This window comes from Bos grunniens, chromosome 23 (assembly GCF_055505025.1).
Source record: "Bos grunniens cultivar Pamir isolate PY7600 chromosome 23, Bosgru_T2T1.0, whole genome shotgun sequence".
NCBI lineage: Eukaryota > Metazoa > Chordata > Mammalia > Artiodactyla > Bovidae > Bos > Bos grunniens.
In genome coordinates, this window is record NC_141187.1 from 25,232,606 (window position 1) to 25,247,939 (window position 15,334).

Consider the following 15,334-nt stretch of genomic DNA (forward strand, 5'->3'; position numbering starts at 1 on the left):
AGGAAATGGCAACCCACTTCACTGTCCTTGCCTGGAGAATCCCAGGGACAGGGGAGCCTGGTAGGCTCTATGGGGTCTATATGTCTATGTCTATGGGGTCGCACAGAGTCGGACATGACTGAAGCGACTTCGCAGCAGCAGCAGCACATTTTATAATCTATAACTATGTAACTATGTCCTTCATATTTTTTGATTTGCTTGTTTATTGTCTATCTCCCTCCACTAAGATGTAGACTCCCAGATGACAGCCATTTCTTCAAATTTGCCTCTAAATGTGCAGTGGTTATAGCCACACCTGGCACATAGTAAATGCTCATCAGCTCTTTATTGAATGACTAAGCGCTGTCTGCTCTGGCTACAGTACTCTTCACACACACCCTGCCCCACTTTGCTTAGTGAATGCCCACTCATCTTTCAGTCCCCACCTTTGAAATCACTCTTCAGGGAAGCCTTCTCTAACCTCAATCATTGCCTCAAGTTCTCATGTTTTCAGAATTCTATACCACCTTCCTTCATAGCCTCTATCACAGATGTAATTTTACATTACTCTTTATTTGTTTGATTAATGTCTGAGGGCAGAGATCATGTCAATTTTCACTGGTAATTGTATATTCAGGCCACTGTTCAATGTCTGACATATGGTAAGAATTCACAAAAATTGTATTGCAATATATAACAATGTTAGTATAACTACAAAAATAACAACTTTCTATTAAGATATTCTGTACTTAGAGAAAAACACACCAAAGCAGCAGCTATCTATCAATTCATCAACAGTTTCCTTGCTGTGCTATATGTCTTTCAGACATTTCTTTATTTACATATATCCATACTTAAATATTATTTTTAGTTACAAAAGTAGGCTAATATGTAATTTTTCTCCCCCATCCCCACTGCTTGTATCTCTTCCTTTTTGTCACCTGGAATTCATTCTTTTTCACTTTTGCCAATGTGAAATTTTAAAACGGCATTTAATTTTCGTTTGCTTAATATTTATTTCAGTTCTAGTACAGAACATTTTTCCATATGTTTGTTAGTCATATGCATGTCTTCTTTTGTGATTCATGCAATTCATTCAACTGTTTAGCAATTGATCTTCTGGTATTCATATTGTTTTCTTTTTATTCTTAAGAGTGCTTTACATACAAAAATATTAACCCTCCATATGTACTATTGTATATTGCAAATATTTTCTCCTTTGTCAATTGCCATTTTATTTTGTAACTGACATGTAAAAATACTGGTCTTTTTAATGTTTTCAAATCTATTATTTCTTGCTGTTATGTTTGTTGTAATTCTTGTTATGATCCCACAAGTGTTTCCTAGTTCAAAATTATATAATATTTACTTAAATGTTCTTCAGATAATTTTATGGTTTTGCTTTATAACATTTAGTCATTTTAAATTCCTCTATAATTTACAGTACACTTGCTCCTTGGAAGGAAAGCTATGACAAACCTAGACAGCGTATTAAAAAGCAGAGACATTACTTTGCCAATAAAGTTCTGTATAGTCAAATCTATGGTTTTTCCAGTAGTCATGTATGGATGTGAGAGTTGGACTACAAAGAAAGCTGAGCACCAAAGAACTGATGTTTTTGAACTGTGTCCTTTGGATTGCAAGGAGATCAAACCAGTCAATCCTAAAGGAAATCTGTCCAGAATGATGCTGAAGCTGAAGCTTCAATACTTTGGCCATCTGATGCGAAGAACTGACTCATTGGAAAAGACCCTGATGGTGGGAAACATTGAAGGCAGGAGGAGAAGGGGATGACAGAGGATGAGATGGTTGAATGGCATCACTGCCTCGGTGGACATGAGTTTGAGCAAGCTCTGGGACTTGATGATGGACAAGGAAGCCTGGCATGCTGCAGTCCATGGGGTCACAAAGAGTTGGACATGACTGAGCAACTGAACTGAACTGAACTGATAATTTACAGTAAAGGATAAAGTGAGAATCTAATTTTATATTTTTCCCAAGCATTGACCAATTATTCCAGCACAAATTTTCAACTAAATGGGAAGCCCTTAAAATTGAAATGCTAATTTATTCCAATTCTAAATAATGATACATACCTGGGTCTATTGCTATGTAGTCTCTCCTGTTCTGGTGCCAATAACAATAATTATTCACATTAAAGGTGTGTGTGTGTGTGTATATATATATATATATAAATACATACATACATACATATATACATACATACATATATACATACATACATATATATACATATATTCACATTATATATATGCTAATTTATTCTGATATATTCTAATATATGCTAATTTTATATGCTAGTTTTTATATATAATATATATTATATATATTGTTTATTATAATATATATTATAATTATATATAATATATAATATATAGCTAATATATATAGCTAATTTATATATGCTAATATATATATAGCATATATATATATGCTAATTTATTCCAATTCTAAATAATGATACATACCTGGGTCTATTGCTATATAGTCTCTCCTGTTCTGGTGCCAATAACAATAATTATTCACATTAAAGGTGTGTGTGTGTATATATATATACATATATATACATACATATATACATACATACATACATATATACATACATACATACATATATACGTATATATATATTCACATATATATGTATATATATATACATATATTCACATTAAAGGTGTGTGTGTGTATATATATATACATATATATACATACATATATATATACATACATGCATATATACATACATACATATATATATACACACACACACCTTTATATATATATATATATATGAAAGATCCCTTCACCAAGGGATCCCAACCCAGGGATCAAACCAAGGTCTCCCACATTGCAGGTAGATTCTTTACCAGCTGAGCTACCAGGGAAGCTCAAGAATACTAGAGTGGGTAGCCTAGTCCTTCTCCAGCAGGTCTTCCTGGAATCAAAGCAAGGTCTCCTGCACTGCAGGAGGATTTTTTACCAAATGAGCTACCAGGAAAGCAATATACATATATATACATATGTGTGTATGTATTAAATAATTGATAATGTTTGGCTATCTTCAAGTATTTATTGTACCAAAAGACATAGATTTAATGAGTCAGATTCAAAATGCATTTATTTGGTTTGTGATTAAATTTGCATCAAATTGACATGTTTAAAACATTGAGTTTTTCCATTTATGTTATGCATCATCATTTATTCCAATCTCCTTTATGCCTTTGACTGGTGTTTTATAGATCTGCTTTTATGGCTCCTGTAATTTCACTTCTTTATTTATAGATATTTTCAATTGAAATTTTAAATAACACTGTACACTGTAATTTAAAATTTTATTGCTCACATATTAAAAGCCTATTGATTTGTGCTTTTACTGAATGCTCCTGTTGTTTTTTCAGATGATTCTCTACTTTTCTAGAACAAAAGTGTATATAATCAGCAAAAAAAAAAAAAAAAAAACACGATAATTTGAATTCCTCTTGGTAGTTACAGCTGATTTTTTTAGTTACAGTATTTACTTGATTCAATATATTGGCTAAAAATTTGATAACTATTTTTAATGATAGCTGTAATATACAACGATTTTTAATGTCAGTTTTTCAATAGAAAAGAAAGTTGCTTGTATAAGAGAGATTTTTAATTATTTATTTTGTATTATTACTTAAAGCAGTGATTCTCAACTAATGACTAAACCACCCCATTAAGAAACATATCGGTATAGTCTTAATTTATCATTTATTCCAAGAATGCCAGCTGAATTTTACTAAATGCATTTCTGTTTTGTACCAAACTGAACAAATTCTTAGTCTTTATATTGTTTTATTTAGGTAAGTTATATTAATTAATTCGTTTCAAACCATCCTGCTTCTCTTGAATTAATCACTCATTTTCCAATAAATTACTGGATTTCATTTGTTGCTGTTTTATTTAGGATACAACTTGGATGTTGCCTCAGTTTTCTCTTTTTGAGTTATCTTTAGCAGCTGTTTTAAAAATTATTTTATACATGCTTGCTAAAACAAATTGGCAATCTTCATATATTTTTCTATGCTATGGAATAGATTATACAACACAATAAGTATTTGATGACTGAATGAATGAGTAGAACATGCCATAAATTTATTTGAGCGAAATGTATTCTTGGAAATAAATATTTGATAACATTATGATTTTTGCTGTTATTGGTTCTCTCAATTTTTAGTCTTCTTTAGACAATTATGATCATTTATGTTTCTATATATAACTTATTTTTTCTTAATTTCAGAATGATACTCTATAGATATACATATTTTTAGATTACAATTTTAATCTCTTCAATATCTATTATATTTAAATCTCCATTTCTGAATTATATTTTGTTTTGTGTGCTTAGTTATTAAAGATTTACCAGTACTTCTAAAAAAAAAAATCAAGTCTACTAATTTCCTACTTTGTAAATTACCAATTTCTGTCTTTATCAGGTATGTATTGATTTCATTAGGCTTGTGGTTATTTTGTTTCTGGTTTCTAATACTAACGACCTGATTCATTTATTTTTATATTTTCTTATTCAACAATAAAAGCATTTAATGTGATGACATGTATGGCCATGTCTTATTCAATTCTTATTACTGTTATTTTCCAAGTATTCTATTTATAAAAGTTTGATCTCTTTAATACAAAAGTTATTTAGGAGAAGATATATCATTTTTTTTCTTACATCTTGCAAAAGATTAAGGTAGTTGGCTAAAATTTTGTGTTAATCTCTGTTTATTTTACTGTGATTATGTTGTATATAATTTATTAAAATTTATTAAACTTTTTAATTATAATTATATTGGGGTAAACAAATGTATATTTTATATATACCAATTAAATTTTTACTAGTCATATTTCTTCATTTTTTCTTTATAATTTTAATCTAATTTAAAGGTTTAAACTGAAAGAGGTAAGCAAACTTCATTACTTTCATTATTATTTTTGTTTCTATTAATTTCCTTTCTTTTTTTAGAGATTTACTTTATATATTTCATATATAAGATATTACGCTATCTGATATAAAACTTTCCTTACTGTATCTATGCTCATATCTATACTTTCATTACTATTTCTGTTTCTGGTAATTTCCTTTCTTTTTTTAGAGATTTACTTTATATATTTCATATATAAGATATTACACTATCTGATATAAAACTTACCTTACTATATCTATACTCATATCTGTACTTTCATTACTATTTCTGTTACTGGTAATTTCCTATCATGTTTTTTAGAGATTTACATTTCTATATCATGTTATCTAGTGTAAAACTTTCCTTACTATGCCTATTCTTATTAATCTTTTTACAATTTCTGGATTTTATTTGCACTCTTAAATTTTAGATTCAGTTTAATCTCTTTATTAGAACACAGTTTTTAATTTTTTTCAGTTCTTGGAAAGTGGAAGGTATATTTTGCTTTCATATGCGAACAGCATTTTAGCAGGGTCTATGTTTATAAGCCAAACCTTTGCCTAGAATCATTTTCCCTACACATGTGTAGGTTCTTGCACTACTATCTTCTGACATTTAATGGTGTAGAGAATTCTAATGTTATCAAGCTTTATGTCTTCTTTTGTTTTTCTCTTACTTTTTTCACTGTTTTTTCTTGTGCTGTGAGGATTTGGAGCAGTCATGATTCTCAATGTTGTTCAAATGAAATGGAACTAATTCCAACTCTTTTATGTGTTTTTAGTTGTTTTAATTATTCTTTGTGGTGTCATTATTCTGGACTCTTATTTAAAAGAGCTATTACCAAAATGTGCTTTTATTTTCTGTTCTCTAATACCTTCTCTTTTATTATTTTTATCTCTTTATCTTATCTTTTCATTTGTGTAGATTCCATCAGTTTCTTTTTTATGTTGCCTACTCATTTCATGGAAAAGGGCTTGGCAATCCACTCCAGTATTCTTGCCTGGAGAATCCCATGGACAGAGGAGCCTGGCCGGCTACAAGTCTGTAGAGTCGCAAAGAGTCAGATACAACTGAAGCGATTTAGCATGCACAAACGCACTCACTTTGAGGCAGCGGTGATTTCATTCTTTATTGCCATCAAGGTATTATTAAATTCCATCATTGAATTTAAATTCCATAACGTTCTTTATATACTTCATCTCACTCATTTTGTCTCATCATTTCAATTCAGATATTGTAGTCCCACCTCATATTTCATCTATTATCTCATAGAATTCATATTTTTTAAAGATTTACTGACAGCAGTAAACATGTATTATCTAAAATTTACTCCTTACTTCGAGAACGAACTTACGGTTGCCAGGGGCAAGGATGGGGGAAAGGGATAGTCAGGGAGTTTGGGATGAACGTGTACCCACTGCTATATTTAAAATAGATCAACAAGGACCTACTGTACAGCACATAGAACTCTGCAAATGTTATGTGGCAGCCTGGACAGGAGCAGAGTTTGGGGGAGAATGGATATATGCATATATATGGCTAAGAACCTCACCCAAAACTGTTGCAACATTGTTAATCAACTGTACCTCAATACAAAACAGAAAGTTAAAAAATAAACAATAAAAATAAATAAATAAAATTTACTCCTTAAATAAATTATATCCTCCCCTACCTTTTGCTTGGTTTGTTCTTCTATTATGTTACAGAGAATATTTTAAATCCTTGTAGCCTTTAATATTTCCCACTTATCTAACCTTGAATTATGATTCTTAATCTAAAATTTAATTTCCTATTGTAACAAAACCTCCAGCTGAAGCAAGTTAAACCAAAAAATATATCCCCCTAAATTACTCTCATTCCTTACCTCTCATTGCCTGAAGCTATGTCAGCCCCAAGACGTGTCCAGGATTTCCTAGGATAAGCGCTATGAAGCTGAACTTTCCCAAACACTCCTGAAAATAAAAGGAGCAACAGTTTGATAGGAAACTCCTTCCAAGAAAATTAAGACCACACAAGTAAAATTCACTGGAGGGCTTATTGTGCAAGATACGTGATACAGAAACTATATGTTAAGATGTCCACCTTAGTATAAAAAGAACATTTAAGTGCTTTATTTTCAGCAAGTCACCTATATCTCACATGGCTATGAAACATTTTTCTCTTTAAAGCTATAGAGAAATGAATGCTACATCCCATCTAGAAATCCAAGAGCTGGAAAACAGACCACTCTACCAGCTAACTAGTTATATTTCCACCATTAAGTGTCTCCAAACTATTTGCAACTCTGTTGGAAGCTAACTGGTTTTGATATTTTGTGTTATACAGTAGATTTTCCAAAGAAAAGGGTAATTTTGTTTCCTGAAGAAAAAGATTTGGTGCTATGAGCTTTATTTTCAGTGGTTGGACTTCAGATTTTTTTTTTTTTTTTTGCATTACAGATATCAAAGGATAGATCTCTAACTCCTTTGTTTCAAAATATAATTTATTTCAGACTCATAAATTAAAGTCTTACCAGGGACATGCTTGATGAAGTCCAGTTTTATTCCTTCAGGTCTTTCCTCTTACACATTTTATTGCTATTTAAAATCACAAGAGGCAAAATTCTCCATATTTTAGTCATCTAAATATGTTTTGAGCATGAAATCAAGCAGCACCAAAATTATGACTGTGCACCCTTAACATGTATATTTATTTGTTATTAGGTAAATAACCATAAATATAAATGAATATATTTATACATGTTTGAATAGAAGGTTCTAGTATTTTCTTCCTGCACCCAAATGGATTGATTGCCTTCATACCCCTGGATTAATGTACCCCTTGTACTGAAATCCAAAGATTTCATAATTTTTAGCAGCAAATGCATAAATAAAGGAAGTAAACACCAGCCAGGCATAAATAGTATGCTTTGGGCTTTCATCCAATGTGAACTAAAAAAGCTCAATTAATTAGAACTTAATCAACTATTTGTGTCAGCACCCACAATTTTACCATACTCTAATTCAGCAAAAAGTCAGAAGATAATAAAACTAAAATAAGGATTAGTGGAAATGAAAACAATATTCCCACTTTCAGGACATGTTGTGGAATCAGTCTTTCATAACAATAATATAATATCATCATTATCAAAAAATTAATCTTTTCCATTATTAGCTAAGAAATCTAGATAGGAGAGGGACATGGAGTAATTCAGAAGAATTTCTAACAACAAAGATTGTAACATAAACCATTTTATTTCCTTTAATTTACCAGAAAGATTTCCTGATCATTCCCAGTCACCAAAGGTTTACTGCAAAACGACACAATTTCTTAGTTGTTTCAAGGAGATTATAATACTTGAAGAGATTATTTTAAATTTTACTCATGCGGTGACAAACATTTCATTCCTTTTTCAATTTAGCATCAGAGAAATTTTCAAAAAACACTTTTTTGGCAATACAGCTGACATTGGGAATCAAGCCGCACACCCTCATATACTCCTAACACAAGTCCAGTTCACGTCTTTGGTGGCACTCCATGGAACATACTGGTTACCAGACCAAAAAAGTCTGTGTTCCTGTTATGATCCATCTAGTCTGTCAACTTGGAAAAAAGTAAAATATTCCTTAACCTCATGTTCATAAAAAGATAAATAGCACCTATGAAAAATCATTTGGAAGCAATAAAGCACTCTCAAAGTATTATATGGCAAGGGCTATACTTTATGAAACTAGGTTATCAAACTTCATACTATCCTACAATGATTGTTTCCATTTTACTGAGTGACTGAGATCTTATAAAATTGGAATTGAAAAAAAAAAATAAAAAATAAAAAAAAATAAAATAAAATTGGAATTGCCATACAGAGAAAATAAGAAAATACCAGAAATCTATAAAAAGTCTCCTATACTTTTCCCTTAAAACTACTTTATTGTGTGGCCCTTACATTATACTTATACAAGCTCAGTCCCAGTTTCTTTGTTCTTCTGTAGATGAATTTTAAAATAGGACTTGGTACTATGGCAGTTTCAAATAAGAAACTGTCAACAGTAAATGTTTCTTAATAATCTTTAGATTTAGCAGTTAAAAATATTATGAATAACTACACAGACTGTCCAGCTTTTGGTGTCTGACCAGTCTGGATAAAAATCTAAGGTTCTAACAGCATAACACTCCATGGGTTTCAGCATATTGTTTATCATTTCTGAGTCTTAGTTTTGACATCTCTAGAATGGATACTCCTTACCAGAGAGCCATTAAATGAAATCATAAATATAAATTCTCTGGGAGACTGCCTGGAATTTGGCAGGTGTTCTATGAATGATACTTCCCTATCAGAAATACATATATTTCATTTTTAATAAGAATGGCATTATACTCTTACCAATTGTTCCTGGATCAATATGAATTCCACTGAAACGGTCACAAAAGACTCCCTCTGAAGCTCTAAGGAGAATTAGAAGCTTTTTTTCTTTTTCTAAGGGATTTTCTGAAGTACCTGTTTAAAAAGAAAAATATATAATGTAAATTTATTTGAAGTTAAGGAGATAGAAGGAAGTTGTGATGTAATTTTGAGGGTGCAAAATAGATGCTATAAAATAGAGCAGGTGGAAAACAGCCAATGTTGCACAGATGAAATAAGAAAAGGTGGAGAAATGAGATGCAGCAAACTTGTCTGAGGGAGACTGGATTACTGCTCAGCAAATATTTACTCTTTTTAAGGCAGAGTGTACTTTCCTGACCTATTAACAGTGAGCCTGGTCACATGATTTGTTTCGGCCAATGAAATTTGGGTAGAAGTGACAGTAATGCCAGTTCTGAGTTGATGCTTTAAAATGCTGGACAAGTTTCATCTGATCTTTTATAATAACATTTCCTGCCATGCAAGGAGAATTCCTTAAATAGCCCCCAGGGTCTGGATGAAGAAACATATGCAGCAGACCCAAACAAAACCCCTTAGCTGGAACCAAGTCAAACCGAGTCTGGCATCAATATTTGTTGTTGAGAGCCACTGAAACTTGGGGATTCTTTGTTACCCAGCATTATTCCAGCAAAACCTGACATACACTGTCTATGGCTGGATCCCCACATTGCTTTGCATGTATTTTAACAATTAATCTTCACAACACACCAGAGAAGTAAGATTCTCATCTCAGTGTTAAATACTCATACAGAACGAGGAACAGGGGCTAAGGAATTCATCTAAATTTATCCAACTAGTAAGTAATGGTCTGAATTTGAACAATGATCTGTTTGTGCTGTGTTTTATGAAACAAATAATAGGTTATTATCTAAGCCTAAACTCTTTTAACAGCATAAGGACACAATCTTCAGGCTGTGATGTTCAATGAGCAGTTGTTGATGTAAACTGCAGAGTTTGGTCACTTTCACAGAAATAGAATTGTTTGGGGAAATTACTGAAACTGTGTTTCTGAGTATGAACCTATCAAAGATTATTTTCTTCAGGAATATATCTTCAGGAATATATCGCTCAGTCGTGTCTGACTCTTTGCGACCCCGTGGACTGTAGCCTACCAGGCTCCTCTGTCCATGGGATTTTGCAGGCAATAGTACTAGAGTGGATTGCCATTTCCTTCTCCAGGGGATCTTCCCAACCCAGAGATTGAACCCGGGTCTCCCGCATTGTAGACAGACGCTTTACCATCTGAGCCACCAGGGAAGTCCTGGAATATATCTTAGAGGATATGAAATATTACAAAGCCCAGGTAGCACTAGTGGTAAAGAGCCTGCCTACCAATGCCAGTGCACAAGTAAGAAATGCGGGTTTGATCCCTGGGTCTGGAAGATCCTCTGGAGAAGGAAATGGTATTCTTGCCTGGAAAATCCCATAGACAGAGGAGCCTGGCAGGCTACAGTCCATAAGGTCGCAAAGAGTCAGACATGACTAAAACAACTTAGTACACTTATTAGATTTTTAAAGAAGCAACTAATGAGAAGATTATCTCCAAACTGGATAAGAGAAGCAGACAAAACACATCTGCTATCAAACATGTCTTTCCACTTCGAAATGCCTGAAAACATAACCCAGAATGAGGCTGCCAAATATGATAAGAAGTAAATGGAAACTTAAAATGTCCTGGTTGTTCTTTTGGCTAAGTGGTCTTTCAGGGGCATAAAATCATGTTCCCCAGTTGGCACCCCATGTATACCTGGGTAGCCAAAAGCTCAGTGTGAGTTGCCAGCTTGCTGCATACCTAGCTCTATAGTCCAGGCTTCATAGCCATCGGTCTACAAACGAGTGTTCAAAGTAAGACTCAGAGAGATAAGTAAATTTTCCTGGAGTCAAACAGTAGGCCAATGGGCATGCAAGAATTAGACCCCACAGCCTGTTTTCTCAATAAGATGGTACTTGGTGGCTCCACCTAGGTACTCAGCTGAGTGGCTAATATATCCTCTTAGCCAAAACAAAGACGTGCTAGAGCAGAAGAAGGGATGCTGGGGAGGAGGAGAATGTTCAGAAAATGTGTGCGGTGTAGCTCTTATCTGGCGGTTTGAAGTCTGTCCAGTAAGCTGTTTTCCAACTGTGATTTCATTTATTTCACGGAGGGTAGTTTAGATTCTTGGGGGGAAAATGGCCTAGCACTAAACAGATACCAGAGAGAAAAAAAAAAAAAAAAAGTAGGACAGCTTTTGCCCTAGAGAAATGTATGCAGAGTCCCACGAAAAGAGTTCAACGTTCCTCTAAAATCAGAGATTAAATCAATTATGCAACCCAAAACAGCAGCACATGCGGAGCTTTCACAGAAAGTCTGGGCAAAATTAGTCAGCCTGCCGTGATCTTTGGGTATCTGAAATGGCCAGAGTTTGGATTCTTCACTGTGATGTGGGGGAAGGGAAACATGGAGAACAGGGACCAAGCAGAAAGAAGGCAAGAATGACCTAAGAGAAGGAAAGACATGCTATGTTAACATGAAAACAGTGTCTCTCGAATGTGTAGAAGCTGTTCAATGAGAAGCCTTAAAGTTCAAACTCCTCACTGAATGCTCAAATCCAGCAAAAGAAAGGTGAAGCGCCCTCACCAGCCTGGGCTTTGTCCCTAATTGAGAGGAACCATAGCTAAGAGAAGGATCTAGGAATCATACAATTCTCCGATTTTCCTCTCTAAAGCTGCTTAGAGATGCTCTAAACTGTAACAAAAGGCATTTTCAGGCTTGATGGATGCAGATACTCACAAAGGAGGGGAAATTGTTGTTGCCATGCTGCAGAGACAAGCCAGGTGTTTTTGCATACATGATTTCACTGAATTCTCACAACCCAGTGATGGATATCGCTAAGGTTCTCATGAGGAGATGGCAACAAAGAGAGGTTAAGGAGCATTTAAGAAATGACACAGCTAAAGAGCGGGGGAGCTGGGCTTAGGCTGAAAAGTCCCATCAGTGAACACGTGGCCACAGAGGAACAGGAAAGAAGTAAAGAGAAGTTGTCACAATTTAGGATGATGGTGGGCAATGGAGGGGAAACAGAATACGTTCCAGATGCTAAAATCACCTGGGGAGATGGAAGGAAAGTAAGTTCTGGTATATAAAAGATAACTGTTATTATAATGATTTGAGGAATATGGTACAAATGGATTCCATGAACTTCAAAGGTAAGAAAAAGGGAAAAGGGCCTTATATGATTTTATTAACTCTTTGGTAGAATCAATTACAAACCTAGTTTACACGTAAAGTCCACCCTTTGAGCATGACTCTCCATACCTGGTAACTAAGCCAACATACACTGAACTACTTACTTTCTGCTCCCTCTACCCTCCTATGTGTCCGTGAGATTCCCCAGGCTTTTATATGCCTGCCTCATCCTGTCCTGTTCCTAATCACCCCTCAAAACTTGGCTTCACTGTAGTTTATTTCTAAAAGCCTCCTATGACCTTGAACTAGATGTCCCCTTGTGTGCATAAAAAGGTCCGGGCCCCTTGTTGCAGTAAGTCTCCTTTGAGGAACTTGCCCTAAAGAAATAGTATGGAACACAGGCAAAGGTCAATGCCCAAAGTTCTCCTCTGCAGTGTTATCTATTTATAATTGCGAACATTGGAAAATGCTTTGAAATAGCAAATGATTGGAAACAAATTTATGCCTTCAGAACTACTCCCTTCCCCTGCCTGTCAGTTTCCTTGCCACGCTAAAGAGCTGAGCCACCTTAACCAAGTCCCCAAACAAGACCAAACCAAGCTCAGAGGCAACCTTCTCTACGATCCCTCCTGTCAACTACATCTGTGTTAAGGGGCCTTCTGTGGGCTACCACACATCCCGTGTTTTCCCTCAATGCTTCAAAACTGTATTCTAAATGCCTTCTATTAGGCTTCCTACTCTTTACAGTACACTCCCGGAGAGAAAAGGCTGTGTCTTTCTAGCAGAGTTCACTTATAGTTTGTCCCCCAAACAGTGAACTAGGTAATTTTAACCAGTCCTCTTGCAGAAAACAATCAGATACTCCACAGTAAAAAAGACTCATTTCACCCATAAGAATACTAAGTATGTATGTGCCTAGCATCATAGCTTCAGAGTAAATAAAGCAAAAATTAAAAGAAGTATAAGGAAAAGTAGATATACCTAAAATAACAGTGTCAAATTAAACACAACTGCTCATAAAATAAACAAGGAAATAATAAGGATGTAACAGTTTTGACTAATACAATTAACAAATAATAGGTGTAGATGGGAAATAGACTCATAAAGAAAACATATTCTTTTCAAGCTTGAATAAAACATTCACAAATATGGATCATATGATGACCCTAAAGCAAATTTAGCAAATTTAAAAGGATTAAAACCATACAGCATATGTTTGCTTACCATATTTCAGTGAAAATATACAGTTCATCTAGGGAAAGATCTATAAAATGAATTATATTAAAATAAAGGTTTTCCAGTTATCTAGAAACACCATTAGAAGACTGAAAAAGCAAGCCACAGATTAGGCAAAGGTATTTGCAACACGTATAACTAACAAAAGATACTTTCCAAAATATGTAAGTGACTTCAACAAATCAATATAAAAAAGATAATTCATCATTTAAAAGGGGGCAAGAGAGTAACTACTTCAAAAAAAAAGATACCAAATAGACAAGAAAAATTTCAAAAGTGCTCAAATCACATTAGAGATACACAAATTAACACAATCATGAGATCCCATTACATTCCCACTAGCATGGAGAAGGCAATGGCATCCCACTCCAGTACTCTTGCCTGGAGAATCCCATGGATGGAGGAGCCTGGTAGGCTGCAGCCCATGGGGTCGCTAAGAGTTGGACACGACTGGGTGACTTCACTTTCAGTTTTCACTTTCATGCATTGGAGGAGGAAATGGCAACCCACTCCAGTGTTCTTGCCTGGAGAATCCCAGGGACGGTGGGGCCTGGTGGGCTGCCATCTATGGGGTCGCACAGAGTCGGACACGACTGAAGTGACTTAGCAGCAGCAGCAGCAGCATGGATTCCTGTTTATGTGCTCTTTATTTTATGAACTTGTCTGTACATGTGTTATATTTTATACACATGTCATATTCTAAACACAGTAAGTGATTATATTTCAAGGATACTCGTCAATAAGTACTTATTCATCAAAAGAATGAAAATTGGTCAAAATTACGTTTGTTTTTCTGCTTCTCTAAACCATTAAATGTTTTAAAGCTTTAATGAAGTATAACTGACATACAAAAAATGCATATTTTTAAGGTTTATTTACCAAAATGGTTACTGTTAAGTCAGTCTAGTAGAGACAAACCCAAGATAGATCATGCTTTAAAACCTATACATTTAAGAAAAATGTGATGTTTGTCAGAGAACTAATATCCATCTGAAAATAGATAGTTCTATTATTGATCTGATATTGAAATATGTGTTATTTAACTGTGGGCTACCAATCTTCTTAGGACCTCACAGAAATGGAGTTTAGTGCTTGCTGAACCTATAAAGAACACAGGTTTTATGCTTTTGCCCTTGTAGTTAAATAAGTACAATATTTATAAGCCATATTATTTTGATTTCACCTTTTTATTAACCAGTAGTTTGATTAGAGAACGATCAGTGTAGACAGAAACTGATTAGTTGGCTGATGATCTATATTAGTTAAGTTACAAACTATTTAACAGATATCTATGTACCCTTAAATTTACATATGAAATATATAGTTAATTTGTTGTATTTTTAATCATAAACTTGAAAGAATATTTTTTTTGGCTTGGGTTTTTTATTTAATATATTATTTTTAAACAAACATCATCTGAGGATTCTCTCTGGCAACTCAAGAAGTCTGACTATTGGGTATTGTGGCTTTAAGCTGGAGGATATGTTTTAATCTACACTTTTCTCTGGTTTGTCTCCTTCTTATTACTTAATCATCCAATGAGCCTTACAGAACTGTCAGTTTGGAAGGCAATAAACTGTGTATGGATTTTTCTTCTTC

At 34.0% G+C, this 15,334-nt stretch overlaps 1 protein-coding gene across 9 annotated transcripts in view; it reads right to left on the reverse strand.

Moving 5' to 3' along the window:
- Positions 1 to 15,334, reverse strand: part of PKHD1 (PKHD1 ciliary IPT domain containing fibrocystin/polyductin) — a 443,740-nt gene that overhangs the window by 138,931 nt on the left and 289,475 nt on the right. For all 9 annotated transcript variants that reach the window (XR_015152761.1, XM_086370763.1, XM_086370767.1 and 6 more), the window contains 2 exons: positions 9,295 to 9,408; positions 6,796 to 6,883 (listed from right to left, as the gene is read on the reverse strand). Coding sequence is in view for 8 of the 9 variants with exons in the window: in XM_086370763.1 (XP_086226889.1) it covers positions 6,796 to 6,883; positions 9,295 to 9,408 (202 nt within the window). In the remaining variant the exon portion in view is untranslated. The remainder of the gene's footprint in view (positions 1 to 6,795; positions 6,884 to 9,294; positions 9,409 to 15,334) is intronic.